The sequence below is a fragment of the Notolabrus celidotus genome, chromosome 17 (assembly GCF_009762535.1).
Source record: "Notolabrus celidotus isolate fNotCel1 chromosome 17, fNotCel1.pri, whole genome shotgun sequence".
NCBI lineage: Eukaryota > Metazoa > Chordata > Actinopteri > Labriformes > Labridae > Notolabrus > Notolabrus celidotus.
The window spans coordinates 1,491,761-1,519,642 of record NC_048288.1 but is presented as its reverse complement, the minus strand read 5'-3'; the positions used below and the strand labels follow the sequence as shown (position 1 = coordinate 1,519,642).

General features: G+C 42.0%; 2 protein-coding genes across 3 annotated transcripts in view; one reads left to right on the top strand and one right to left on the bottom strand.

Annotated features, from left to right (window-relative positions):
- Positions 1-202: 202 nt before the first annotated feature.
- ppp1r17 (protein phosphatase 1 regulatory subunit 17) lies at positions 203-3,365 on the top strand. Of its 2 annotated transcripts, none has more exons than XM_034705912.1 (4): positions 203-346; positions 986-1,076; positions 1,408-1,533; positions 3,233-3,365. In XM_034705912.1, exons 2-4 carry the CDS (start codon positions 1,007-1,009, stop codon positions 3,301-3,303), a joined length of 267 nt encoding a protein of 88 aa, XP_034561803.1. In that variant the 5' UTR covers positions 203-346; positions 986-1,006; the 3' UTR covers positions 3,304-3,365. The 2 variants fall into 2 exon arrangements, with proteins under 2 accessions (XP_034561803.1, XP_034561802.1); XM_034705911.1 differs by having other exon boundaries at positions 205-346; positions 982-1,076.
- A 214-nt stretch (positions 3,366-3,579) lies between these two features.
- pde1ca (phosphodiesterase 1C, calmodulin-dependent a) overlaps positions 3,580-27,882 on the bottom strand; it is a 36,741-nt gene continuing 12,438 nt past the window's right edge. Inside the window, exons 6-16 of the mRNA XM_034705910.1 lie at positions 26,983-27,099; positions 23,661-23,801; positions 22,963-23,063; positions 22,548-22,676; positions 20,146-20,247; positions 19,180-19,300; positions 17,688-17,769; positions 15,749-15,869; positions 10,205-10,368; positions 6,269-6,568; positions 3,580-6,161 (exon numbers count right to left, since the gene is read on the bottom strand). Of these exons, the coding sequence (XP_034561801.1) occupies positions 6,001-6,161; positions 6,269-6,568; positions 10,205-10,368; positions 15,749-15,869; positions 17,688-17,769; positions 19,180-19,300; positions 20,146-20,247; positions 22,548-22,676; positions 22,963-23,063; positions 23,661-23,801; positions 26,983-27,099 (1,539 nt within the window). The 3' untranslated portion in view covers positions 3,580-6,000. The remainder of the gene's footprint in view (positions 6,162-6,268; positions 6,569-10,204; positions 10,369-15,748; positions 15,870-17,687; positions 17,770-19,179; positions 19,301-20,145; positions 20,248-22,547; positions 22,677-22,962; positions 23,064-23,660; positions 23,802-26,982; positions 27,100-27,882) is intronic.

Below are 27,882 nucleotides of genomic sequence, written 5' to 3'. Positions count from 1 at the left end.
AACTACATTTTTAAGACATTTTAGAGCCAAATGTGGAGAATTTGTTGGTGTTATTTTCAGTGTGCACAACTTTACAAACGGCGCCCCATATCCTTTAACCATCATGCTGTTCACACTAAAGATGAATCATTTAAATACATCTCTTAAGTAAGAGTTTATTTATAGACTTCAATCATTTGTCCCTTGGTTAGATGTCACGAGTGCCTCAAAATAACAAACTACAGCAGCACATAATAACACTTAGCCATGATGTGTGAGCAGAGAGGAGAGAGGATGCTCCGCCTTCAGGCTTCATAACCAGAGACACACTGCTCCAGTCTGTCTTTGTGACTCTGCTGGGACTGAGGTAAGAACACACTCTGAAGCTTTATTCATAGCTTACTGCTCTAGACTTCATTGTATCTTATATGTTTCTTTATTGTCAGGTTGTCTGTGCTCTTGGTTCAGTTTTTTGTGCTCATCTTATCATAAGAAAAGAGAACTGTGTTTTTACTCCTTCCTCCGGTGTTCCGGATTCATGTTTCATGAAACTCTTATCCTTGTCTATTCAGAGAGTAAGCTTGGTTAGCAGCAGCTGACTCAGAAGTTTAGTGTCATGTAATCAAAGATATATATATGAAATATTTAAAGTTATTAAAGATGATGTGAAGGCTACGGGCAGAAAGTACCATGTTTAAGGTTTCACTGAGAGAGAATAGACTTATTCTATGGAAGCATGTGATTTGTCTAAAGTGAATAACATTTGTCAGTGAGGTAATCAAACACACACACACAGACACACACACACACACAGAAAGAGAGAGAGACACACACACACACACACACACACACAAATCCATTATTCAGTAGTGGACCCTAACAAAAGGATAAAGCATGCTGTTTGTGTGTGTGTGTGTGTGTGTGTGTGTGTGTGTGTGTGTGTGTGTGTGTGTGTGTGTGTGTGTGTGTGTGTGTGTGTGTGTGTGTTATGTGATCTGTTAGAAAGAAAGCCTCGAGGGCCTGACAGATGACGACTGGCTGCATGAGGTCGACCCTGGAGCCTGAACATCGACTGATGACACAGGAGAGCGGCCCCTGTAAGAGACAGATTCATTTTCTCACAGTAGTTTAATAAAAACAATATCTTTATATCATAAAACTCAGGATTATTAAATTAATGTACACTATTATCAATGTAATGTTTTAATTCAAGCATGTTGCCTTAAGTTATAAATACAAAAACATACTTCATGACATATTTAAAGACAAAGAAATAGATTTAGTCAATCGTTGGAGGGAGGAAATCTGAGATATGTTAACCTGATTTATGTCATGATTGATCAATATCACACAGAGTCTTTGTCTTAAGGTTTCCAGTCTTGTGGGTCAGGTTTGGTGAAGTGTGTAAGTGTGTCTGCCGTGTGACAGATGGGCTTCTGGTGGACAGGAAGTCAGGGATGGAGGAGGAGGCTCTCTGTGCAGAGAATCAGGACCTGATGAAGAAACCTCGCAGGAAAGACACACCTGTCCTAAATTCTCCTCCACATATACCAGGTCAGTACCCACACATTCACTCAGCTTTAAACAGGATTCTGGAGCTTTAATACTTCTGTCTGTTTCCGTTTCTTTCTGATGTTCCTGTTTAAGCTAAAAAAAAATACTCTGTGAAGATTAAGGACCTCCTTCACCAGGGTAACACTAAAAACTAAAACAAAGGTTCTTCTCATTGGCACCAAATCCACCCTTTCAAAAACAAACAGCCTCTCCATCCTCATTGACAGCTCCTCCGTCTTCCCTCCCCCCATGTTAACTTGGCACATTCACAAATAACTAATGTATCCATCTGAATCACACTGCTCTTCATACTGTGTATGTTTGTTTTTAAATAACCTGGTGCAATTTTTATCGTGCAATAACTTACCTTTTCTATTTATCAGATAGAAGTGTACAAGTGTGTATACATCTGTAATAGTTGCCATATTTTATTTTTATTTTATTTTATTTTATTTTATTTTATTTTATTTTATTCTATTTTATTTTATTTTATTCTATTCTATTTTATTTTATTTTATTTTATTTTAATTTATTTTATTTTATTCTATTCTATTCTATTTTATTTTATTTTATTTTATTCTATTCTATTTTATTTTATTTTATTCTATTTTATTTTATTTTATTTTATTCTATTTTATTTTATTTTATTTTATTCTATTCTATTTTATTTTATTCTATTCTATTCTATTTTATTTTATTTTATTTTATTTTAATTTATTTTACTTCATTTGATTTTATTATATTATATTTTACCTTTGTCATTGCTATTATTATTGTTATTCTATTTTTAACTATGTTAGTACATTGTTGTATTCCCCTGTCCCGTGTTGTAAGCTGCTGTAACAAAAGAAACTTCCCCAAACGGGGGACAAATAAAGTATATCTTATCTTAAAGCTAGGGTTGGTAGTCACGGAAAACTAGCAAGAATTTGAATGAAGCATTTCCTCAGGACTCCATCTAACCCCTCCCCCCCCTCCCCTTGGAGCTCCTCCATAAACGACGCCACCGCTCACATGCACGAGCGCCGCTGATTCACGACCATATGATGGTGACTGATTCAAAACCGGTCCTCAGCACATGGTTTGTGTTTTGCACTACATCAACTCATGTCTCACTCAGCGGTAAGAAAACACCAAAACATTCTCATAGTGAAAGTTAAAAACACAAACAAACATGAAATGTACGCTCTGCAGGAGGCGGGCAGAACGGCAGGACAGGATCTGATTGGTTTCATCATTTGGCTCCTGATGGCAGGGATTGGTTGGTGTTTTCCCAGGTTTACTCCGGCTGTAGATAGCAGCTTTTTTTACCTCTTTTTTAAGAACACATTATGTATTGATTACCATCAGGACAGAAAGATCATTTAACCAGTATAACAAAAAGTGGATCTAAATCTGACTAACTCCAGCTTTAAGAATCTGGGTGCAAATCATCCTGAATAAGCAGTTTCAGGAATGAAAGTAGCACAAACCTGCAGCATCTCTTCAAAGACTTGTTCTTTCCTGGGGTCTCTGCTACTCTTGCCTCTGTCTGGACCTGTTCCTCTTTCTGATGATGCCTCTCTCTGAATCAAAGCGTGTTAGCTTATTTTGTGATGTTGATATAACCGTTTCCTAAAACTCAACTTGTGTTGTCCTCTCAAACATATAACCACAGTAAAGGAGCTTGTTAATGACGGTTGACTCTGTTTTCTTTCAGGAGCCAGAGTCCTGAAAGCAGGGAATCAGACGGTGCACTTAGAAGACGAGGAGAAGGACGCGAAGGATTGAAGCCTTGTTCACTTTTATTTATGTTTGATGTTCAAGTTTCATTAAAGGATTCTATAACCAGACATGATTCTGTCTTTTCTTCCTCCTCACTGCCGTAGAATAATAAAGAACACAAAGAGAGAGAGGAGAAGTGTTGTAAAGGGTTTTAACAACAACAAGTACAGCAGTCAGACACACGTCTCAATCACAGGACTAAAGCTCAAGTGTGAGGACTTTAGAGGGACACACTGAAGACGACATCTTAGAAGCATTTTGTGACAACTCAGTCTGAAAATGTGCAATTCTTCTTTTTCAACACATTTATTAAAGTGAACAAAGGGCCCTACACAGAGAGGCAGTCCATTCTTCTTTAAGACATCCTGCTCATCACACTTCATGCAACAGTCTCAGACTAAAAGAATAAAGAATAATGATTATAGTCATAGGTATTGATTGGGGGTTTATGGCTTATAGAAGGACCTCTGCCGGTACTTAACAGTAACTGGAGGTTCAGGAGGAGATTACCTTCATTCCTTTAGTTTAGATCTGAACACGTCCTCTTTGGTTATTATGGGATTATTGGAAAACTCATAAACTGACAGCAAAAGTAAAAGCTGAACTGGGTCCACCTCTTTCATGAACGTATATATGTTTCTGGTATGGGTCTGTTTTGTCTGATCAAGTCTTAATTCTAAAGGAGGTAAATGTTAAATTTCCAGCATACAGGGGTGTTTTTGATATTAGCAACTTTGTTTTGGTATTGATGTTTTTACATTATTGTTTAAGGATGTTACAGAAAATAAACAAACTGTGTGCCATAGACCTTTCTGGAGTCCCTGAGCTCCCTTGTCTCGTAGGTTCCTCTGAGCTGCCGTAGACGTCCTCCTGCTGTGGACGTTCCAGACTCCAGCGGCAACAGCTACTACTACTCCTTTCATCACTATCACCGCTCCCTCTCTCTCTTATTCTCCTATATCCTTCTTTCCAGACCCAACTCGGTCGAGGCAGATGTCTGTCTAACATGAGTCTGGTTCTGCTCGAGGTTTCTGCCTGTTAAAGGAAGTTTGTCCTCTCCGCTGTAACTAGCTAAATACTGTGAGGTGCAATGCTCATGGTGGATTAAGGTGGGGTCAGACTGAGTCTTATCCTGTCTTGGTGTTGGGTCTCTGTTCATAATTTGACATAGAGTGGTCTAGACCTGCTCTGTTTGTAAAAGCGTCTTGAGATAACGGGACACAAATAAAGATTGATTGATTGAAATGTGTCTGCAGCTTCTCTTCACTAATTTAAAGCCACAGATTCATATTCAACTCTTCTGACTTCTGTTGTCATTATCTATATCACTTCTGTTTTGAGATGCCAATCCCAGCTGTAATTGGGCTGACACACATTTAGAAACGGCCTCTAATGGGTTGTTCACACCAAACGCGAATAAAATCATTGGTGCTAATGACTTATGTGTAACGTCAATGTAGAGACACGAATAGACGCGAGTAGTGGCCTGGCTGCACGAATCATGTGAATACGGCGACAGGAATGGCGCAATTCACGCATATAATGCAATTGATTTACAAGAGTTGAAATATCTGAACTCCAGTGAATCTATTGCGGTGTGATAGTCAATCAGCGTGCAGATCACCTGTTGACGTGAGGTGTGACGTATGGACCAGCAGAGATTCACTCATCTAGAATACATTGGACACTTTGATTGTATCTCTGTGCAGCTTCCTGAACTCTGTGACTCTACCTGTTTTTATGGGATCAGGAATAAACAGGAGCTCACTGTGAGGACAGAGAGGGAGGAGGATGATCTGCTGAGTTGTGAAAAACTTTGTCTGTCACTTGAATCCAGCTATTGGTTGAAGTAGGAAGTTAGCTCCGCCCCCTTTAGCATAACCGGCTTCCCCATTCAATGTCCGCGAGCTCAACCTTGTTTGATAACAACAGAGTGGGAACCCTCCCTCTCGCGAAAATTTGCATCTTGGGCACTCATGTACACGCGATTTTGACACGCAAATTGAGCGAGTCGTTCGCACGAATAAAGCAAGTAAACACAAAACATTCTCATGTTTGTATTCACACAAATAACGCGATCGTTCAGGTCTTGTGTGAACGCAACATAACACCTACCACCAAAGAGAACACCATACAATTCAGACTTCAGGTGGCTAACTGATGCAAAACATAAAACTTCTTTGTGTTCAGCTGAGCATGAAGCCACTGTGCTGCTAACAGGAAGCATGACATTCACTTTCCTGCTGACAGAGGGAAGTGCAGTGCAGTCCATAAATAAAGGCCTATAAGAATAACCTCCACTCCTGATCTGCTGAAGAACATATAGAGGATGTGTTTGCTCAATAAACATGACTTCACATGCTTTTGTCAAAGATGATAAATAGATAGATTTGTAAGCTGTCAGTTGAAGCCATGCTGCAGTTAGAAGACATGTGCATAGGGTTTTAAGGCCTGCTCATATATCAGCTTTCACTAAAAACAAAAACACACCATGACAGTGATCAATAAAAACACAAGAGTATGATCATGAACATACCAGAGATCATCAGTTACATTCATCTGTGGACCTTAAAGCAAGCACTTAGAAACTATATAAACCAAAACATGTTCAGGAAGTTAAAGACATAAAAGACGAGGCGACGATACGCAGTGATGACGTATAGAAAAGTCTGACACTCATGACCTCCCGCTAACACTATGAGGTCACTTCCTGCGCCGCAGGGAGATGCGCTGAAGTCTCCTGGCTTTCCCCCTTGCATCAATGGGACGCATTTCAGTGACCTTTGACTTGACCGGCCGGTATGAGCTGGCACAGTAACTGGGTCTCTTGCAGTACTGAATCACAGGGCAGTCCGGCTGAGGGTCTGCAAAGACAGCAAGTTAGTGATAGTGTTTGAGCTTTAAACTGTGTGACTGATAGAAGTACCTCCACATGTTAGCTTAGCACAGTGTCTGAGGACATGTAACGTACCATTCTGTTGCTGCTGTTTCTCTGTGTGGTCTTCAGCTTCTTTGTTGATGCTGTTGTTTAGGACTGAAGCCTTCGGTGAGCTCTCAGCTCCTCCTGAGTTACTGTCTCCTTTTTCCTCTTTTGGCCGTCTCTCCTTTGGAATGGCGTTCTCCAGCTCCTCGGGTCTCCCCGTGTCTGATTTCTTCTCCTCCTGTCTTGATTTAAGAACTCTAACACCGCTGTCTGTCTCTTTATCAGCTTCTGTCTTATTGTCTTCCTTTCCACTGTCCTCTGAGTCCTTCTTGGTATTCTCCTGCAGGTCTACCAGCACACACACAACAACAAAAAAACCCACAGCAGATACAGATCAAACGTTCTTCAGATCAGTCGTTCATTTAGTCGTGGTGATGATGGCTATGACTGAGAAGGATGATGATTCTCTACCTGAGCACCACGGTCATATTTTAAACCCACGTTTGAGCTTTTGAAATAAAGAATGATTGTTTGTATTGTTGTAAATCTCTGATCTGTTTACCACACAAACTTCATCACAGCCTCCAAAACATCAGCATCTAACCTGAGAAAGCATGTGGAGGTCTGGAGCTAACACACTGCTTTGATTCCAGAGGAACATTGGAAACTTGTCTGTGCTTGTAGTAACTTAATTACAAAAACTACAACATGTCCAGAACTCAGCTGCCCGGTTACTCCCTCACTCCTGCTCCAGAGCCCACATCACACCCATCCTTCAACACCTCCACTGGCTCACCATACAGCACCGAATCCACTTCAAGATCCTGCTGATCACCAACAGAGGCCTGAAGAACCTCAACCCCTCATACCTGACCGACCTCCTCAAACGCCACTCCCCATCTCGCCCCCTCGTACCTGACCAACCTCCTCAAACACCACTCCCCATCTCGCCCCCTCGTACCTGACCAACCTTCTCAAACACCTCTCCCCATCTCGCCCCCTCGTACCTGACCGACCTCCTCAAACGCCACTCCCCATCTCGCCCCCTCATACCTGACCGACCTCCTCAAACGCCACTCCCCATCTCGCCCCCTCATACCTGACCAACCTCCTCAAACGCCACTCCCCATCTCGCCCCCTCGTACCTGACCGACCTCCTCAAACGCCACTCCCCATCTCGCCCCCTCATACCTGACCGACCTCCTCAAACGCCACTCCCCATCTCGCCCCCTCGTACCTGACCAACCTCCTCAAACGCCACTCCCCATCTCGCCCCTCATACCTGACCGACCTCCTCAAACGCCACTCCCCATCTTGCCCCCTCATACCTGACCGACCTCCTCAAACGCCACTCCCCATCTCGCCCCCTCATACCTGACCGACCTCATCAAACATCACTCCCCATCTCGCCCCCTCATACCTGACCAACCTCCTCAAACGCCACTCCCCATCTCGCCCCCTCATACCTGACCGACCTCCTCAAACGCCACTCCCCATCTCGCCCCCTCGTACTTGACCAACCTCCTCAAACGCCACTCCCCATCTCGCCCCCTCGTACCTGACCAACCTCCTCAAACGCCACTCCCCATCTCGCCCCTCATACCTGACCGACCTCCTCAAACGCCACTCCCCATCTCGCCCCCTCATACCTGACCAACCTCCTCAAACGCCACTCCCCATCTCGCCCCTCATACCTGACCGACCTCCTCAAACGCCACTCCCCATCTCGCCCCCTCATACCTGACCGACCTCCTCAAACGCCACTCCCCATCTCGCCCCCTCATACCTGACCGACCTCCTCAAACGCCACTCCCCATCTCGCCCCCTCATACCTGACCGACCTCATCAAACATCACTCCCCATCTCGCCCCCTCATACCTGACCGACCTCCTCAAACGCCACTCCCCATCTCGCCCCCTCATACCTGACCGACCTCCTCAAACGCCACTCCCCATCTCGCCCCCTCATACCTGACCGACCTCCTCAAACGCCACTCCCCATCTCGCCCCCTCGTACCTGACCAACCTCCTCAAACGCCACTCCCCATCTCGCCCCCTCGTACCTGACCAACCTCCTCAAACGCCACTCCCCATCTCGCCCCTCATACCTGACCGACCTCCTCAAACGCCACTCCCCATCTCGCCCCCTCATACCTGACCAACCTCCTCAAACGCCACTCCCCATCTCGCCCCTCATACCTGACCGACCTCCTCAAACGTCACTCCCCGTCTCCAACCTCAGATCATTAGATGCAGACCTCCTGTCCCCTATCACCAAGTCCACCAAGAAACACACCTTGGGGGAACAGAGCCTTTGCCATTGCTGCCCCGACTCTCTGAACTCTCTCCCTCCAAACATCCTCAACTCTGACTCACTTTAATCATTTAAAAACCAAGACCAAGACCTTCCTGTTCAAAAAAGCATATAACACATAACCTCTACTCCCGCCCCCTCTCTGTCCTTGTTCTGTTTCATTTGTTTACTTTATTTTCATTTTTAGTTTTACTTTTTCTGTAAAGCGACTTTGAGTACCATGAAAAGCACTATACAAATCCTATCAATTATTATTATTATTATCAAATATTAACAGTCCTATCATCATCTTTATTCTGCTGGTTCTACTAATATGACTCAATATTCATGATTGTTACTGTGAATCCTACAATAAGTCTGTATCCTGTGCTGCCTTTCTTGTTCTATTTGTTTGTCTCTATCCATTTATCCTCCACTTCCCACTGTCCAAGCCCAACACAGACGGCTGTTTAACACCAGTTGGATTTTATTCAAGTTTTCTGCCTGTTCAAAGAAAGTTTGTCCTATCTCCTGTTAATTTCTTAAAGGTGACATATCATGCCTTTTTCATCAATATATATTGGTCTAAGAGGTCCCCAAAACATGTCTTTAAAGTTTATGCTCAAAAAAACACTTTGAAATCAGATTTTGGTCTGCCTGAAAAACCCCCTTCTTCAGTCCTCCTCAGAACACTCTGTTTTCCCTCTGACCACGCCCCCTCAGGAAGTGGATGTGCCTCGGCTGTCCAGCACATTGATCTAATGTTTACATGTTGGCTGAATATACATGGCTGCTCAGAGATCACGTAACTTCAACCCTCTGAATCTGATCCTGACGGAGAGGTGCCTGTAGCAGGACCTTTCTGAAGGATTGGTCACAGATTTAGTGTTTCTTGTTGTTTTATTTGTCAGTATGTAGACGTGTGTCTTGGTACACAGCTGCAGCTACGAACATGTAGCTATGTGGCTATGCTAACTAGCGCTAGCACTTATCCTTGATAAATAAAAATCATCCACTAGATCTTCAAATCTGCAGACGTGGGGAGTAAAACCGACCTTTGTGTTTATTAAGACAGCCTACAACTAGCATGCCTCCCTCCTAAGCTCCTTGTTAGCACACATTTGTGCAGGTAATGAAAAACAGAGGAGGGGTTGAGTTGTATTTTATACAGTCTATGGGCTGAACAAGCTCTGAGCTCTGACTCCGTGACAGACTGGATATTGTTGTGATGTAACAAAAACACTGAAGTCTGAAACGGCTGGTTTCACACACATTTACAGAAAGGTGGAGAAATCAGAACAGGGGCAGAATGGATTTTTTTCATTCTCGGGGGGTTTGTAGACATGCCAGGGAAACATATTTCAGGTAGAGAACCATTAAAAAGTCAATTTTGCATGATATGTCACCTTTAATGTTGTTTTACTAATAGGAGATGAATGCTGAGCCTCTGTTAATAATACAACGAAGAGTACACTCTGTGTAAAGTGTTGTAAGATAACCTTTGTGAGAATTTGAAGCAATGCCACTCGAAATTAAATGAATACAGACAAATACCAAACATCAGTGTAACGTTGGAGCTCAATGTGTCAATCAATCAGCAGAAGACATCTAAGAACTGAACACTTTCACAGAAATGTGAAATAGCACAGTAGACATTGACCTAAGAGCTGAAAGATAATACGAGGGCAGTACCTTTGACCGCCTGTGCCTTCCACGTCTCCCTGTTGAGACAAATCTCTTGGTTCCAGGTCACCTTGAAGCTCTTGAAGTCCACAGAGGCCAGAGAGCAGCTGCCTTCTGAGCCCGTACTCTTTACACTGGAGTTCTTCACATCACTGCCGTTAATACTGACGTCACTGAGAGAGCGTAGCAAGGGACAAATAAAAGACATAAACACATGTTGAATGTATTCAGGAGTAAATCTTTTGAGTGTCTTAAAGTGTATTGACCTGAAGTTCTAGTTTTCCTGCAGGTATGGTTCCTAAAGAAATACATCTAAAGCACAATACTGACATCAATTAACCTGCAGGTTATAGCCGGACTGCCCTCTGTAAATGTTTTAAAGGCAGTTTTGGAGTCCACAAAGAGATTTAACAACACTCAGAGACAGAACTGACCCAGTCTATGGGACGGACAAGATAAGATGCTAAGTCTGTATCACTTTATGAAGCTTTTATTTTGGTATTTCTGCTAGGCTTCAGTGGGAATTTCAGTGAATATCAGCTAAATATTTAGGATCGTGGAGCAACATTTAACATTTATATTTAACATTTATATTTAACAATCAACATTTATATTTACACTACCGTTCAAAAGTTTGGGGTCACTTAGAAATGTCCTTATTTTTGAAAGAAAAGCACAGTTTTTTTCAATGAAGATAACATTAAATGAATCAGAAATACACTCTATATAACTATATAACTCTAAATAACAAATCATGGCAACTTAGAGGAATAAACCAACTAAGACAGATAATGAAAGATGGTGAAATGGTGCCTTTTAATGAATTAAAGAATCATTTTGACTTGAGTAATGCCGACTTTTTCTCGTTCTTACAACTAAAATCAATCGTTGAGCTACTTGTCTCAAAAAGCACCTCCACATGCCTTAAAGGTGAGTTGGATAACAAACTGAGGGAGATTGCTTCAGGGAAAAGATTAGTTTCTAATCTATATAGTTTATTTTCCACTGCTTCCTTGGACAGCTTATCAAATATCAAACATCAATGGGAGAGAGATTTGGGTGTATCCCTGACCACTGTACAGTGGGAGACTGTTCTTAAAAACACAACAGCCTTATCCAAATGTGTTAGATATAAAATTATTCAATTAAAAATGTTGTATAGGACTTACATCACGCCAACCAGATTAAAAAAAATCAACAATTCCCTCTCACATTTGTGCTGGCATGGCTGTGGCGAGACAGGAACACTGATCCATCTATTATGGCACTGTCCTTCCGTGAGGAGATTCTGGAACGAGGTTACTGCAAGATTGAGTTTTATTTTGAAAGTAAAAATACCACCCTGTCCGACAGTCTGCCTTCTTGTCACCAGAGTAGGAACCATACGCTCAACACTTATACAACGAATCATCACGCTAGCCTTTTTGTCAGTGAAGCGTATTATTATGATGAACTGGAAAATACGTAGACCAAATTGCTTTAACATCGCCGATTGGTTAAAATAATTTATGGATTTATTGTCAATGGAACGGGCAGCTTCATCCCTATCTGAGTTTGACTGTGGAGATGAAGGACCCTGGAACTTTATAAGGCAATTTTTGGAAAAGAATGTTATACGATTGAATTTTCTGTAAATGAACTGCGCCCCCCCCCCCCCACTAGACATTACTGTCTAATGTCTATTTATTATTGTATGTTGTAGTTTATGTAGTCTTATGTGAGTTTGTCGATTTATGTTGTACAAGTGGTGTACCAGTGTATTGTTCTTTGTTTTGAAAAACAAATAAAAATATGAATTATAAAAAAAAAAGAAATACACTCTATACATTGTTAATATGGTAAATGACTATTCTAGCTGCAAACGTCTGGTTTTTAATGGAATATCTACATAGGTGTATAGAGGCCCATTTCCAGCAACCATCACTCCAGTGTTCTAATGGTACATTGTGTTTGCTAATCGCGTTAGAAAGCTAATGGATGATTAGAAACATCTTGAAAACCCTTGTGCAGTTACGTTAGCACAGCTGAAAACGGTTTTGCTGGTTAGAGAAGCTGTAAAACTGGCCTTTCTTTGAGCTAGTTGAGTATCTGGAGCGTCACATTTGTGGGTTTGATTATACTCTCAGAATGACCAGAAAAAGAGAACCTTCATATGAAACTCCACAGTCTATTCTTGTTCTTAGAAATGAAGGATATTCCATGCGAGAAATTTCCAAGAAACTGAACATTTCCTACAACGATGTGTACTACTCCCTTCAGAGAACAGCACAAACAGGCTCTAACCAGAGTAGAAAGAGAAGTGGGAGGCCCCGGTGCACAACTGAACAAGAAGACAAGTACAGTAGAGTCTCTAGTTTGAGAAATAGACACCTCACAGGTCCTGAACTGGCAGCTTCATTAAATGGTACCCGCAAAACGCCAGTGTCAACGTCTACAGTGAAGAGGCGACTCAGGGATGCTGGCCTTCTAGGCAGAGTGGAAAAGAAAAAGCCATATCTGAGACTGACCAATAAAAGGAAAAGATTAATATGGACAAAAGAACACAGACATTGGACAGAGGAAGATTGGAAAAAGGTACGGACGGACAAATCGAAGTTTGAGGTGTTTGGATCACACAGAAGAAGATTAGTGAGATACAGAACAAGTGAAAAGATGCTGGAAGAGTGCCTGACGCCATCTGTTAAGCATGGTAGAGGTAATGTGATGGTCTGGGGCTGCTTTGGTGCAGGTAAAGTGGGAGATTTGTAAAAGATAAAAGGGATTTTGAATAATGAAGGCTCAATTTTGCAACGCCATGCCATACCCTGTGGACAGTGCTTGATTGGAGCCAATTTCCTCCTACAACAGGACAATGACCCAAAGCACACTTCCAGATTATACAAGAACTATTTAGGGAAGAAGCTGGCAGCTGGTATTCTGTCTGTAATGGAGTGGACAGCACAGTCACCAGATCTCAACTCCATTGAGCTGTTGTGGGAGCAGCTTGACTGTATGGTACGCAAGAAGTGTCCATCAAGCCAATCAAACTTGTGGGAGGTGCTTCAGGAGGCGTGGGGTGACATTTCTTCAGATTCCATCAACAAATTAACAGCTAGAATGCCAAAGGTCTGCAATGTTGTAATTGCTGCAAAGGGAGCATTCTATGATGAAAGCAAAGTTTGAAGGACAAAATTATTATTTCAACTAAAAATCATTATTTCTAACATTCTCAATGTCTTGACTATATTTTCTATTCATTTTGTAACTCATTTGATAAATAAAAGTGTGAGTTTTCATGAAAACACAAAATTGTCTGGGTGACCCCAAACTTTTGAACGGTAGTGTATATTTAACATTGAGATGACACATTTAATATTTATATTTATATTTAGCGTTTGGATTTAAATGTGAAGAAGATCACACATAATCCTCCACATTTTCATGACGGTTTGGAGCTTGATGTGGAGAACTGTAGCTGTTATTTTCAGTGTGCACAACTTTACAAACGGCGCCTCATAGCCCATCAGTATTAACTTATCCCATTCACACACTGATGATACAGTCATAAAGGGCAGTTTGGGGTCAGGTTTCCTAAGGACACATTGGCACTTTGGATTTAGAGACAACAAACTCTAACACTGAGACACAGTCAGGAGGAACCATGTGAACACAGACAAGGCTATGTTTAGATTCTTTATAGACTAATATCATTTCTTTACTGATATACGGTGTGTCCACTTTGTCCACTTGCTGTACTACCTTTCTCTCTAACTTTTGTCGTACTTTCTTTTTAAATCACAAAAAAAACACGTAAATAATTCTAAAGGAAATACACAAACAAATGAAAAAAAACACATCAAATGTAGTAAAGTTATATAAATGTTAATAGTTACAATAGTATATCAAAATATATATTTTCATACAAAATTAAATTATATAAATGGACCCAATATTAAAGAAGAAACTATGAACTGGAATCCTTTTCTTCTTGATTTTACATGTGTTGTGACGATTTAAAGGTGACATATCATGCAAAATTGACATTTTAATGGTTCTCTACCTGAAATATGTGTCCCTGTCTACAAACCCCCCGAGAATGAAAAAAATCCATTCTGCCCCTGTTCTGATTTCTCCACCTTTCTGTAAATGTGTGTGAAACGAGCCGTTTCAGACTTCAGTGTTTTTGTTACGTCACAACAATATCCGGTCTGTAACGGAGTCAGAGCTCAGAGCTTGTTCAGCCCATAGACTGTATAAAATAATACTGAATCCCCCCTCCGTTTTTCATTACCTGCACACATGTGTGCTAACAAGGAGCTTAGGAGGGAGGCATGCTAGTTGTAGGCTGTCTTAATAAACACAGAGGTCGGTTTTACTCCCCACGTCTGCAGATTTGAAGATCTAGTGGATGATTTTTATTTATCATGGATAAGTGCTAGCGCTAGTTAGCATAGCTACATAGCTACATGTCGTAGCTGTAGCTGTGTACCAAGACACACGTCGACATACTGACAAATAAACCAACAAGAAACACTAAATCTGTGACCAATCCTTCAGAAAAGGTCCTGCTGCCTTTCTGGTAGAGGTCGGTTTTACTCCACATGTCTGCAGATTTGAAGATCTAGTGGATGATTTTTATTTGTCATGGATAAGTGCTAGCGCTAGTTAGCATAGCCACATAGCTACATGTTCGTAGCTGTGTACCAAGACACACGTCTACATACTGATAAATAAAACAACAAGAAACACTAAATCTGTGACCAATCCTTCAGAAAGGTCCTGCTACAGGCGCCTCTCCGTCAGGATCAGATTCTGGATCAGATTCAGAGGGTTGAAGTAACGTGATCTCTGAGCAGCCATGTATATTCAGCCAACATGTAAACATTAGATCAATGTGCTGGACAGCCAAGGCACATCCACTTCCTGAGGGGGCGTGGTCAGAGAGAAAACAGAGTGTTCTGAGGAGGACTGAAGAAGAGGGTTTTTCAGGCAGACCAAAATCTGATTTCAAAGTTTTTTTGAGCATAAACTTTAAAGACATGTTTTGGGGACCTCTTAGACCAATATATATTGATGAAAAAAGCGTGATATGTCACCTTTAAAGGAAAATAAATTCTTGAATCAATAGTGATAGATTAATTCAATAATGGTTCAAATTCAAATAAGTTTTCTGTATACTTCATGTAGGAATGATAACTGCTTTATCTTAAAGACTAAACTTTCCTGACAATCTTAATCTGTAATTCAAATTTCTATGAAATAAATGACCTCCTTGTGAAGACCCAGCAGTCTTTGTCAGTCCTCATTTCACAGCTCCACACTGACATCTACTGGACAGTCCAAATAACTCAGATGTTTGTTTGTGTTTTTGAAACACATGACATTGATGTCATTTTGATGTCACAAACAACACAACCAACACAAACACAAACTAGAATCAAGAATGTTTGATAGAAAATGTTCTTTGGGATAAAACTGTTTGGAAATCACTTCTTCAGAGATTCTGTCTATCCAACAAATCAGTAACCTTGAACCTTGAATACGTGTCACATGAGTCAGGACAGTCTGTGTCACCTGGTGCGCCTGAAGCCAGCCAGTCCAGAGCGAGAGGCCTCATCAATCAGCGGTTTCACGATCTTCTCAATCATGTCCGTCAACACTGTAAACGTTGGCTCCACAATGAAGTCAATGAATCCTGCAGACACAGTAACCCATGATAGATTAACATATGATCTTACCTCCTCATGTTATGTTCATATCAGGCAACTATACGTTTCAGACTAAATATAACACAAACATAATTTTTTTTTTTTCTTTTCTTTCTCTTGTCTGCATATATATTTCTGGTTTGTGTCATGTTTGTCACAAACTGTCAAATATTAATGCAATTTATTCTTGCAGCAAAAGAAAAGAAAGAGAACCTTTTTCTTCTGTGCTTGTGACTGTGTGCATGAGACCATCACCATCCCTCTTAGAACTCTGGCCTATCTTTTATTGGCAGCTAATATCATGTTCTGTAAAAGAGGGCGTGCACACCTAGGTGGGCCAAAAAAATAAAAATAAAAATAAGAGAAAGTGAAAGAAAGATTACATAAGGATATACAAAGGGACAGGGAGAGAGGAGAGAGAGACCTAACACACTTAGATGGAGAGGGACCATCTCACCATGATGCCAAAAAAAAAAATCTGTGTGGTGATACTAATGATTAAGCAACCCTTAGTGTCCACAATCATTACTGAAGCTTGGGTCGCAGAGGGTTGCCGCCGTGCTGTTTTCTATTTGTGTAACAAGACCACCACTGGTGCAGATGAAACCACTTGGGTCAGATCAGGCGAGCGGTACGGCTCAGCACCCGGGCCGCGAGAGCAGTCAGACCGAAGGACCCAACCCGCCGCGGGAGACCCAGGCCAGGGGACAAGCCAAGGACCCAGACCGGAAGCAAGCAGGTACCGCCGGAGCACCCAGGGCGACCCCCAGGTCACCCAGTAGGAGGAAAGGGGGGCGAGGGGGGAGAGATCCCGCAGCCCCCCCAAGGGACACCCCCACAACACCGCCCCCACAGCCCCCCAAGACGGAGCCAAAGGAGCCACCAGGGCCGAGGGGGCCCGGCACCAGGAGCAGACAGCCAGGCAGACGGGCAGGACCAGGACCAGAGCCCACCAACCGGCGCACCGGAGCGGGGGGAGGGCGGAGGCCGCAGGGCCAATCCCCCCTGCCCCCCCCAGACGGCCCGACCACACCCCCCAGCCACAAACATAATTATACATGAACACATTTATCTTGCTTCATCATCATGCAACATTATTTCAAATGATTTCGAACACTTCCAGATAGGTTAATGTTAATGTTTTTTTTTGTTGTTGTTGGGTTTTATTTTTTCCGTTGCTTAGCGCCGCTCGAGTGTCTGCTTGTTGCAGCAGCTCTCTCTTCGTTGTTCTTTTTTCGTCTTTTTTTTTTCATATCTGTTTAGTTCTCTTTGTACGTGGAGCCTGTCATGACTTTTAATGACTCATTTGTTGGCCATGGACACCAAACTGGCTACGTTTGCAGTGGTGTTTTTACTATTTTTGTTCCTGTGTGTGTCTGGAGATCCTACGTGTAACCATGGTAACATTGTTTACATACGAGATCAGCTGTTAGCATCCTGTGGGCGGACAGGATACAGGAGAGCAAGACTGAACTAACTGGTGAGGAAGGCCAGCTCAGTCCTGGACCCTGTGGAGGTGGTGGCTGACAGGAGGATTATGGCCAAGCTGTCGTCTTTGATGAACATTTCTTTTTATATATATTCTTGTTGGAATTCTTGTACTGTACACCTTTTTGTTTGCTGCTGTAACTCCATGAATTTCCCCGTTGTGGGGCGAATAAAGTAGTGTCTTATCTTATCTTATCTTATCTTATGAAATCAATCAAAATCAACATTTTATATTAACACTAAATGGACTTTACATAGAACTAAACATACTGAAGGAAACCTTTATGAATCCCTCCTCTTGTGCATTATTACCTTACCAATCTGGGACTGGGCCACCATGGTGGAATTACGGTCACAGAGAGGAGAAAAAGGGAGACCGAGCGCTGCTTCTTTGTCACCCTGAAACAGATTCAACATTATAACATTAATACCTGGGCAGGTTCACACACACAAAACAAAAACCTCAACAACAAAAGATTACTACAGAACACATCTGACGCTCTATTGTCATTTAGAGACAGCAAGTTGTACTTATTTTACAGCAGCTTCCATGTTTGATCCAATCCCTGATGTGTGGCATACAATAAAGAAAGCTTACTATAGACGTTCTTCGACCAGAGGGACTTTACCCCGGAACTACGTGCGTTTCGACCAGTGGACCCAGGGTCTAAATTTAGTTCAGGGACAGATAATCTCCCCCCTGAAAAGCCCCTGCTAGGAGGGTAGTACTTTTCAAAGGTCCCGGGACTTTCGGGGGGCGCCCTGCTGAACATGTCTGATTGGTAGATTAACCTCAGTGTTTTTATTCCTCCCTCCGTCCACAATAACATCACACACATCTGTGATTCACTTGATTTCTCTTTCTTTCATTAGTTTTTATTTGTTCTATCTTTTTTGTATGTGTGTGTACTTTTCAAAAGAAGAAGCTGTGATTCTCTTGATTTAGCAGCTTGTATAAGTAGTCTTCTCTCAGTCCACCGTGAATGCGTCTCTCCCGGTGTTACGGTTTTAAAAGTGACCCTGTAAACTGGAGACCTTCAGCTGAACGTGTCAGTGTTTGTGGAGTTTACACAGCTGTTGAAACACAGAGGGAGTTCCTGGGAATGCAAACTAGTTTAGTTTTTATTAAGATTTCAAAATATCCTCATCAGATATTTAATGATGGTCTAAAGACGTTTATGAGGGATGCATCCGGCCATAAGTCTCCAGTTAACAGGGTCGCTGTTTAAACCAAAACACCGGCCGATCTCTGCCACGGCTTTTTGAGTTCAAAAGGATTTTAAAGGCGTGTTGAAACGTCTTCGCTACTCGCGCTTATCTCCTCTCACGTGTTGATTCAGTGAATCCATCTGTGATGAAATATAGCACCATCTAAAACAGACCAGCTGAGTCTCTTCATGCTAACAGGCTAACTGTTGTGTTGCTCATAATGATACCTGCCTGTCCGTCTGCTTCTATGGTGTCATCTGTGATGGATGGCATTCTTCTTAGTTTTACAGCCCTCTACTGGTCTGGTGGTGTAGTGCATTTACTTTGTTTTTCTCCATATGTCACTGGCCTGATTTGCACAATCTACCCGGGACTTCAGCCCGCGGTCGAAACACAGACAACAATAGAGGCACAGGAACCTTTTAGTTCAGGGGGAAGTAGTTCTGGGGAATAAAGGACCCCGGTACCCTTGGTCAAAATGCACCTTAAGACCTCGTTTTGTGATTGTAGAAAGTCTGTGTATTGTCCAAAAAAACTATCCTACTTACATCCCCCGAGCCAGCTTAGCAGAGCGTAGGTAAGGTATATCTTGGTTGTTACCTGTCTGAAAAACTCCTCCAGCAGGGAAGAGGTCCAGGTGTGATGGAGGTCCCAGCGTTTGGCAGGATGGCTAATGTCAGCGGTATGCAGCAGCAGAGATAAGGCCTTTGGTTTGTCAATCCTGCAAACACAATCCGGCTGTCAGTGTCACAACCTGCTGCTGCCCATATGTTTAAGGAACTGTTGGTACCTACATTTGGTTGCTCTGTGTTCTGCAAAATGATAAAAGGGTTAGACTCTCCTCACAGAGGGAACAATGCAGATATACTGTATATGCAAGTGTAACTGTAACTTAAGAAGTAAAAGGATTCTTTAAATAAAGTTTAAAGAGTTCATCAGTCAGTTATCTCTGAATCCAAAGGGTGGTGGTTCAATCCAAGACCCACAGTCCATCTGCAGAGGTGTCTTTGGGCAAGACAGTGAATCCCAAACTGTTCCCCATGATTGTGACATAAACATGTGTGTGGTGTCCCTATTACCACTATCATCTCTCTCTCTCTTCATCTCCCTCTATCCCTCTCTCCAACACGGTCTCAGCAGATGTGTGTCTAACATGAGTCTGGTCCTGCTGGAGGTTTCTGCCTGTTAAAGGAAGTTTGTCCTTGCCACTGTAACTTGCTAAATGCTGCAAAGTGCTCTGCTCATGGTGGATTAAGATGAGATCAGACTGAGTCCTGTCTGTAAAATGGGACTGGATCTAATCCTGTCTTGATGTTGGGTCTTTGTTCATAATAGAACATAGAGTACGGTCTAGACCTGCTCAGTTGGCGATATATAAATAAAGATGCTTGATCGTTGACATGAAGTTGGAGGGTTACTTTATCAGAAAGAACTGTGCAGCGACATCACAATGTCCCCTCACTGGAACTACTAACCTTAGCACAGAGAGAGAACAGTACTCAGGTCAGCATGCAACTGAGGTTTACGTCAACAAAACTTGAACTGGAGCAGAAATCATGGACTCACGTTTCAGGCTGCTGCAGGAGACTTTTCATGGCTTTGATCTGCTGGAAGTGGCAGGACATGTCTGTAGCCAACACCATCTCCACGACCAACGTCCGCAGTTCTCTGTACGGGAGTCAGACCAGAGGGAAATCTTCAATTAGTGTTCCCTTCAGAATCTGTTATAACTTGAAACTATACCAAGCCTCTGAGGCCTCCATTTACACTTCATCACTTTATCATTACATCAAACTGCTTAAACCAGAGTTTATCAGGGCACAGAGTCATACAGATCTCCTACTCTGCTACCAAGAAGTGAGCTTTAACCTGAACTTTAGGCTAATGTGAAGGTCGGAAACTTGTGCTGTGAAGGCGCTATAAGCTTCTCATTTTTGGATTCACCAAAACAAAAGTATAGTGGAAAATGGCTTTATGTTATATAAAAGTGTCCTGCTTCAAGTGTTTTTTGTAGGATGGAAAGCTATTGGGCGACCGTTGGTAAAGTGGTGCACACCATAGACTGTAAAAAATGTGGACGTAGTATCCGTGACGTCACCCATCTGTTTCTGAAGAGCTGTTTTGAGACCAATCGGCTGCGGCAGCCATATTGCTTCTGTCGAGCCAGTGTGACGTAAAGAGGCGGGCTTTGAGCCTCCTAGCCAACAGCTGCAGTGTTCCCACAGGCAGCTGTGCCTCTCATTGGAAGACTAGTAATCTCAATATCTTCTAAATTACCGAATTAGAAAAAAATTCACCCCCCTCACAGTGAGAGGACATCGAGAAATTAACTATTCAGACTACACTCATCTTTTGTACCAGGCTGTAAACATGTTTATTAATGCTGCAAAGATCGTCTTTTCCCCATTCATGTGTATGTGACTTCCGGTACTTCCGGAGCCAGCCTCAAGCGGATCCTCCATGAACTGCAGCTTTTAACACTTCCACATTGGACTCATATTTTTAGACCGGAGGTTGCCGCTTGGTGCACACTGAAAATAACAGCTACAATTCTCCATTCAGCTCCAAAACGTCATGTAGAGTGAATTTTTAAAAGTCCCTTTTTTATCACATTAAGTGGAATATTTGTGATCTTCTTCACATTTAATTTTGTTGTGAAAAAGATATAAAGTTAAAATTACTGTTAAATCCTAATGCTTAATATAAATCTAAATGTTAAATATAAATCTAAATATTAAACTTAAATATAAATGTTAAATCTAAATGTTAAATGTTGCTCTGCGGTCCTAAGTGTTTAGCTGATATGTAAATTCACACTGCCGCCTTGCGGAAATACCAAAATAAAAGCTTCATAAAGTGATACAGACTTAGCAATAAAATAAAATAAAAGCATTTATATTTAACATTAACCATTTAACATTTAACATTTCTATTTATCCTTTAACATTTCTATTTAGCATTTTGATTTAACTTAATATATTTTTTCCAAACAAAATTAAATGTGAAGAAGATCACAAATATTCCTCTAAGTGTGGTAAAAAAGTTAAAGAGTTAAAAAATGAACTCATTATTTTTATGCCGGTTTGGAGCTAAATGTGGAGAATTGTAACTGTTATTTTCAGTGTGCACAACTTTACAAACGGCGCCCCATAGAAAGCCCTCAATGAGTTAGAAATACAATAAGTTTGAGTCCTGCGTATCCAAAGCACCCTTTTCGTTTTACATTCGCATTGATATTTACAAAAGAGCTGTCCATGTGCAGAAGAGGACAGCTCAGGAGGTGGTTGCTATCTCTGCAAGTGGCGGCCAAGAGATGCAATTACACACCTGTGGCAGGTGATAAGTGTATGGCAGTTTCATTTTGACTGACTGCAGGTGTTGCAGTGACATCAAACTCTCCCCTGTTAGAGCTGTGTATGATTGCGGAGTGTCTGTGGCGTCAGTGTTGGATGGAACATCTGCTTGCATCTGTGTATGACTGGGATTCATTTCATCTTGGGTTGTGGAAGAAGCTCTCCTCCTCCTCTTCCTCTGTTTGCCATGTGTGCACCTTTAATCATACATCTGTCCCTTCAGGGCAGATAGTGTGGTCTTTCATGTGGTGGCAGTCCTTTACCGTTACTCACTGCGTCACACCAAGAGACAACATGCCTGTTCTTGTCAGTTAATTATGTCTATGTTACCTTCAGCAGCAGTCTGCAAGCAGTGCACCGCTTTAAAGAAGCCTAAATGACGAGGTAGAGCTGACTCTGTCTGTTTACTGGTCGCTTTCTCACCGAAGGGGCCGAGCTGATTATCACCATCCCCTGAGGTTAAAACACTTACTATGGACAAGTACCTCATACAACCCCACTGTAGAAAAACTCTTCCCTTTGCATGGATTTAAGAAAGATTTAGAGAAAGGGCAGCCATTACTCCCTCCATCAAAGCATGGCATAAGAATGAAAATAAGGATATGGTCCTCTCACCTCCAGTCGTCTTTAGAAAGGTTAGACAGGATGTTCATCTCTTCATCGTCTTGAAGAAGTCGGTATGCAGCGCTGACGTGGTGGTTCTCCAGAACAGCTCGGTCATTATACAACATGGCAGTGTCTGACCTGAAAATCCCACAGCTGCATTATTATGCTGCTTCACTTATTTTAAAACTACAAGATTTCAATAAAATGATTAAAGCACCAACTACAACAGGAACATATCACAACAAGAGACAGAAGTTATTATACTGCTGTAAAGTCTGATAACTTCCACGGTCATTGTTCTTGTAGCTTTTGACTTTAACCTTTCATTTGCATCCTCAACTTATTAACCATCAAATCCAGACTGTCCTTATGTCGTCAGAGACTGCAGTGATTCACATCAAAGAATCAAATCTGGGTCAATAACCTGGTCTGAATGTGGAAGTTGTTGGTGGTCCCCGTATGTTCATAGTCGTGGATGGCAGCTGCAAAGATGATAGCAAAGATCTCCAGCTCTGTAAGCCAATGCTGAGAGAGGGAGAGAGAAAGAGAGCAGGATGTGACAAATCAAACTACAAAGAGACACGAATCGTTCTGCTTGGCTCTGTCTGCCTGTCTCACTGCATGTGGCTAGATCTTCAATCTTTAGGCCTCATTAAATCGAATTTAAGGTCTTCCTGGAGTTCTTGAGCTCCTTCACCTCTTAGGTTCTTCTGAATCCTGCAGATGGTCGCCTGACTCCAACTCCTGCAGGTATTTAATCCATTCTAACAGTTCTTGCTATGTTAATGTTATATTAAGCAGCATCAGTGACCGCACAGAGTGGATCTGCTCCATATGAAAGAGATGGTGCTTAGGTAAACGCCTGCCAGCTCTCTTGGAACTTGTTGTTTCTTTCCTTGAGGGCTGCTCACTATGCAATAGTTTCCTACATTTGTCTGTCCCCTGTCCAGCAGCAAAATTACAGACACTGGAAAAAGGAAGTGGTCTCAACTAACTAGGGATTTGAACTAGCAACCTTTGGGCTTCGAGCGGTTTTGTTAGCATCTGGGCTTCCCAAAGAAAAATCCAGACCAGAGCCCCCTTTGGTATCCCTGTTTATCATTAACCAAACCCAAAACGTACCATCATGCCCGTCTTCAGGAGGAGGAAATGGATGGTTTGTGTGACGTCAGCAGCATGCATCAGATTGTGGTATGGATTCTTGTGTTTGCTGTAGCCCACCTCCAATGAGTCGGCGAAAGATACCAGAGCAGCAATCGGGACCTGGAGTTAAGGTGGAACAGCAGAGATAAACACTGTGACACGAACAACAGAGACGCACAGTTAAACACTTCAGGTTTATGTCAGCTTGGATGATATCTTTAGGTGCATTTGGACCAAGAGTTCCAGGGTCTTTTAGCCCCCAGAACTACTTTCCCCGGAACTAAAAGGTTCCTGTGCCCCCATTGTTGTCTGTGTTTCGACCGCGGGGTGAAGTCCCAGGTAGATTGTGCAAATTAGGCCAGTGATGTATGGAGAAAAAAAGTAAAGGCACTACACCACCAGACCAGTAGAGGGCAGTAAAACAAAGAGGAATGCCATTCATCACAGATGACACCATAGAAGCGGACGGACAGGCAGGTATCATTATGAGCAACACAACAGTTAGCCTGTTAGCATGAAGAGACTCAGCTGGTCTGTTTTAGATGGTGCTATATTTCATCACAGATGGATTCACTGAATCAACACGTGAGAGGAGATAAGCGCGAGTAGCAAAGACGTTTCAACGCGCCTTTAAAATCCTTTTGAACTCAAAAAGCCGTGGCAGAGATCGACCGGTGTTTTGGTTTAAACAGCGAACCTGTTAACTGGAGACTCTCAGCCGGATGCATCCCTCATAAACGTCTTTAGACGATCATTAAATATCTGATGAGGATATTTTGAAATCTTAATAAAAACTAAACTAGTTTGCATTCCCAGGAACTCCCTCTGTGTTTCAACAGCTGTGTAAACTCCACAAACACTGACACGTTCAGCTGAAGGTCTCCAGTTTACAGGGTCACTTTTAAAACCGTAACACCGGGAGGGACTCATTCACGGTGGGCTGAGAGAAGACTACTGTTACAAGCTGCTAAATCAAGAGAATCACAGATGTGTGTGATGTTATTGTGGACGGCGGGCGGAATAAAAACACTGAGGTTAATCTACCAATCAGACACGTTCAGTATTGCAGGCCCTGCCCCCCGAAAGTCCTGGGACCTTTGAAAAGTACTACCCCCCTAGCAGGGGCTTTTCAGGGGGGAGATTATCTACCCCTGAACTAAAGTTAGACCCTGGTTCCTCCGGTGGAAACGCACAAGTTCAGGGGTAAAGTTCCTGCGGTCAAAAAACGCCTACTATAGAAAACTTGTTTCCTCACAAGCTTACAAACTAAGTTATACACAAACAGGGCTTTAAACTAATTCTCTTAACTTTTATTTCTTAAAGATCAAAAATAATGATGCAAAATCAGAGGAGGTTTGAAATTCAACTGTTATTTGTGCACAACAAAGCCTAGACATACATTAACAACACAACCAAGCAGACATACATGGTTCATGGTTTTGCTCTCAGATTTTCGTTATCATTTTGATCTTTTAGGACAAAGTCCGACCCATTGGTGTACAGTCCCCTCCAAAAGTATTGGAACAGTGAGGCCAATTCCCTTATTTTTGCTGTAGACTGGAAACATTTGGGTTTGACACCAAAAGATGAACATGAGACAAGAGATCAACATTTCATCTTTTATTTCCAGGTATTTACATCTGGATCTGATACACAACTTAGAAGATAGCATTATTTGTAAAGGAACACCACATTTTTAGGTGAGCAAAACTATTGGAACAGATACACTTAAAATAAATTAAAGTGAATAAGACTTAATATTTTGTTGTAAATCCTTTGCTTGCAATAACTGCATCAAGCCTGTGATCCATTGACATCACCAAACTTTTGCATTCTTCTTTTGTGATGCTTTTCCAGGCTTTCACTGCAGCCTCTTTCAATTGTTGTTTGTTTTGGGGGGTTACTCCCTTCAGTCTCCTCTTTAGCAGATAAAATGCATACTCTATAGGGTTTAAGTCTGGAGATTGACTTGGCCAGTCTAAAAGCTTCCACTTTTTGCCCCTGATGAACTCCTTTGTTGTTTTTGCAGTGTGTTTGGGGTCATTATCTTGCTGCATGAAGAAGGATCTCCCTATCAGTTTGGTTGCATATTTCTTTAAATTGGCAGAAAAAAACATTTCTGTAGACTGCCGAGTTCATTTTGCTGCTGCCATCATGTGTTACATCATCAATGAAGGTTAATGATCCCGTCCCAGAAGAAGCCATGCAAGCCCAAGCCATGACATTGCCTCCACCGTGTTTCACAGATGAGCTTGTATGTTGGGGATCATGAACAGATCCTTCCTTTCTCCAAACTTTAGCCTTTCCATCACTTTGGTAAAGGTTCATCTTTGTCTCATCAGTCCATAAAACTTTGTCCCAGAATTGTTGAGGCTCATCTCTGCACTTTTTGGTAAAATCCAGTCTGGCCTTCCTATTCTTTTTGCTAATGAGTGGTTTGCATCTTCTAGTGTAGCCTCTGTATTTTTGTTCATGAATGATTAACCTTCATTGATGATGTAACACATGATGGCAGCAGCAAAATGAACTCGGCAGTCTACAGAAACATTTTGTCTGCCAATCTTAAAGAAATATGCAACCAAACTGATAAGGAGATCCTTCTTCATGCAGCAAGATAATGACCCCAAACACACTGCAAAAACAACAAAGGAGTTCATCAGGGGCAAGAAGTGGAAGCTTTTAGACTGGCCAAGTCAATCTCCAGACTTAAACCCTATAGAGCATGCATTTTACCTGCTAAAGAGGAGACTGAAGGGAGTAACCCCCCAAAACAAACAACAACTGAAAGAGGCTGCAGTGAAAGCCTGGAAAAGCATCACAAAAGAAGAATGCAAAAGTTTGGTGATGTCAATGGATCACAGGCTTGATGCAGTTATTGCAAGCAAAGGATTTACAACAAAATATGAAGTCTTATTCACTTTAATGTATTTGAAGTGTATCTGTTCCAATAGTTTTGCTCACCTAAAAATGTGGTGTTCCTTTACAAATAATGCTATCTTCTAAGTTGTGTATCAGATCCAGATGTAAATACCTGGAAATAAAAGCTGAAATGTTGATCTCTTGTCTCATGTTCATCTTTTGGTGTCAAACCCAAATGTTTCCAGTCTACAGCAAAAATAAGGGATTTGGCCTCACTGTTCCAATACTTTTGGAGGGGACTGTATATAACTATGTGTAGCAGTAGTCTTGATATTCTGACTTCAGTCAAGAGAACATATTACACATCAACACAACTTCTGTACTTTTGTGACTGATGTGAATGATGGTATTATTATGAATAGTATCATTATTATTGGCATACCTTGAAACGATTGATCAAGTCGTATCTTGTGAGCAGCTCATATAATACAAACTTCAGAGCGTGGTCTCCACTCGCCTCGTTCAGTGCAAAAACATCGAAGCACCATGTGTCCACGTGCTGGAACAGACACACACAGACAAGTGAGCAGAGATAACTTCTGACAAACCCCATCATCAGTTCATCAGTCTGCTACAGAACCTTAGTTATTTCAAGGCATCAGTAAAGATAACAGAAAAACTCATATGAATGTAGGTAAATCAATTAATGAATGCAACATGTTGATGTGCTCTGCGTCTATAAGTATCAGACTCAGATCAGACCGCTCCATGCACACATTCAAAGACTGGAGACCTTATTGGGAGTGAGTCGCCAAAAGAACCAACACAAAGCAAAGCACTGCTCTGCTGTGGATGTCTGCAGCAGGATGTACTTCAGCTACCTACAGGCATGGCCAAAAGTTTTGAGAATGACACAACCATTATTTTCACAAAGTCTGCTGTTTCAGTTTTTATAATGGCAATTTGCATATACTCCAGAATGTTATGAGGAGTGATCAGCTCAACTGCAATTAATTGCAAAGTCCCTCTTTGCCTTGAAAATGAACTTTAACACCAAAAACACATTTCCACTGCATTTCAGCCCTGCCACAAAAGGACCAGCTAACATCATTTCAATGACACACAGGTGTCACACACATTAACACAGGTGTGGGTTTTGATGAGGACAAGGCTGGCGATCAATCTGTCATGATTGAGTGACTGGACACTTAAAAGGAAGATGGTGCATGACACCATTGTTCCTCATCTGTTAGCCATGGTTACCTGCAAGGAAACACGTGCAGCCATCATTGCATTGCACAAAAAGGGCCTAACAGGGAAGTTTATAGCAGCGAGTAAGATT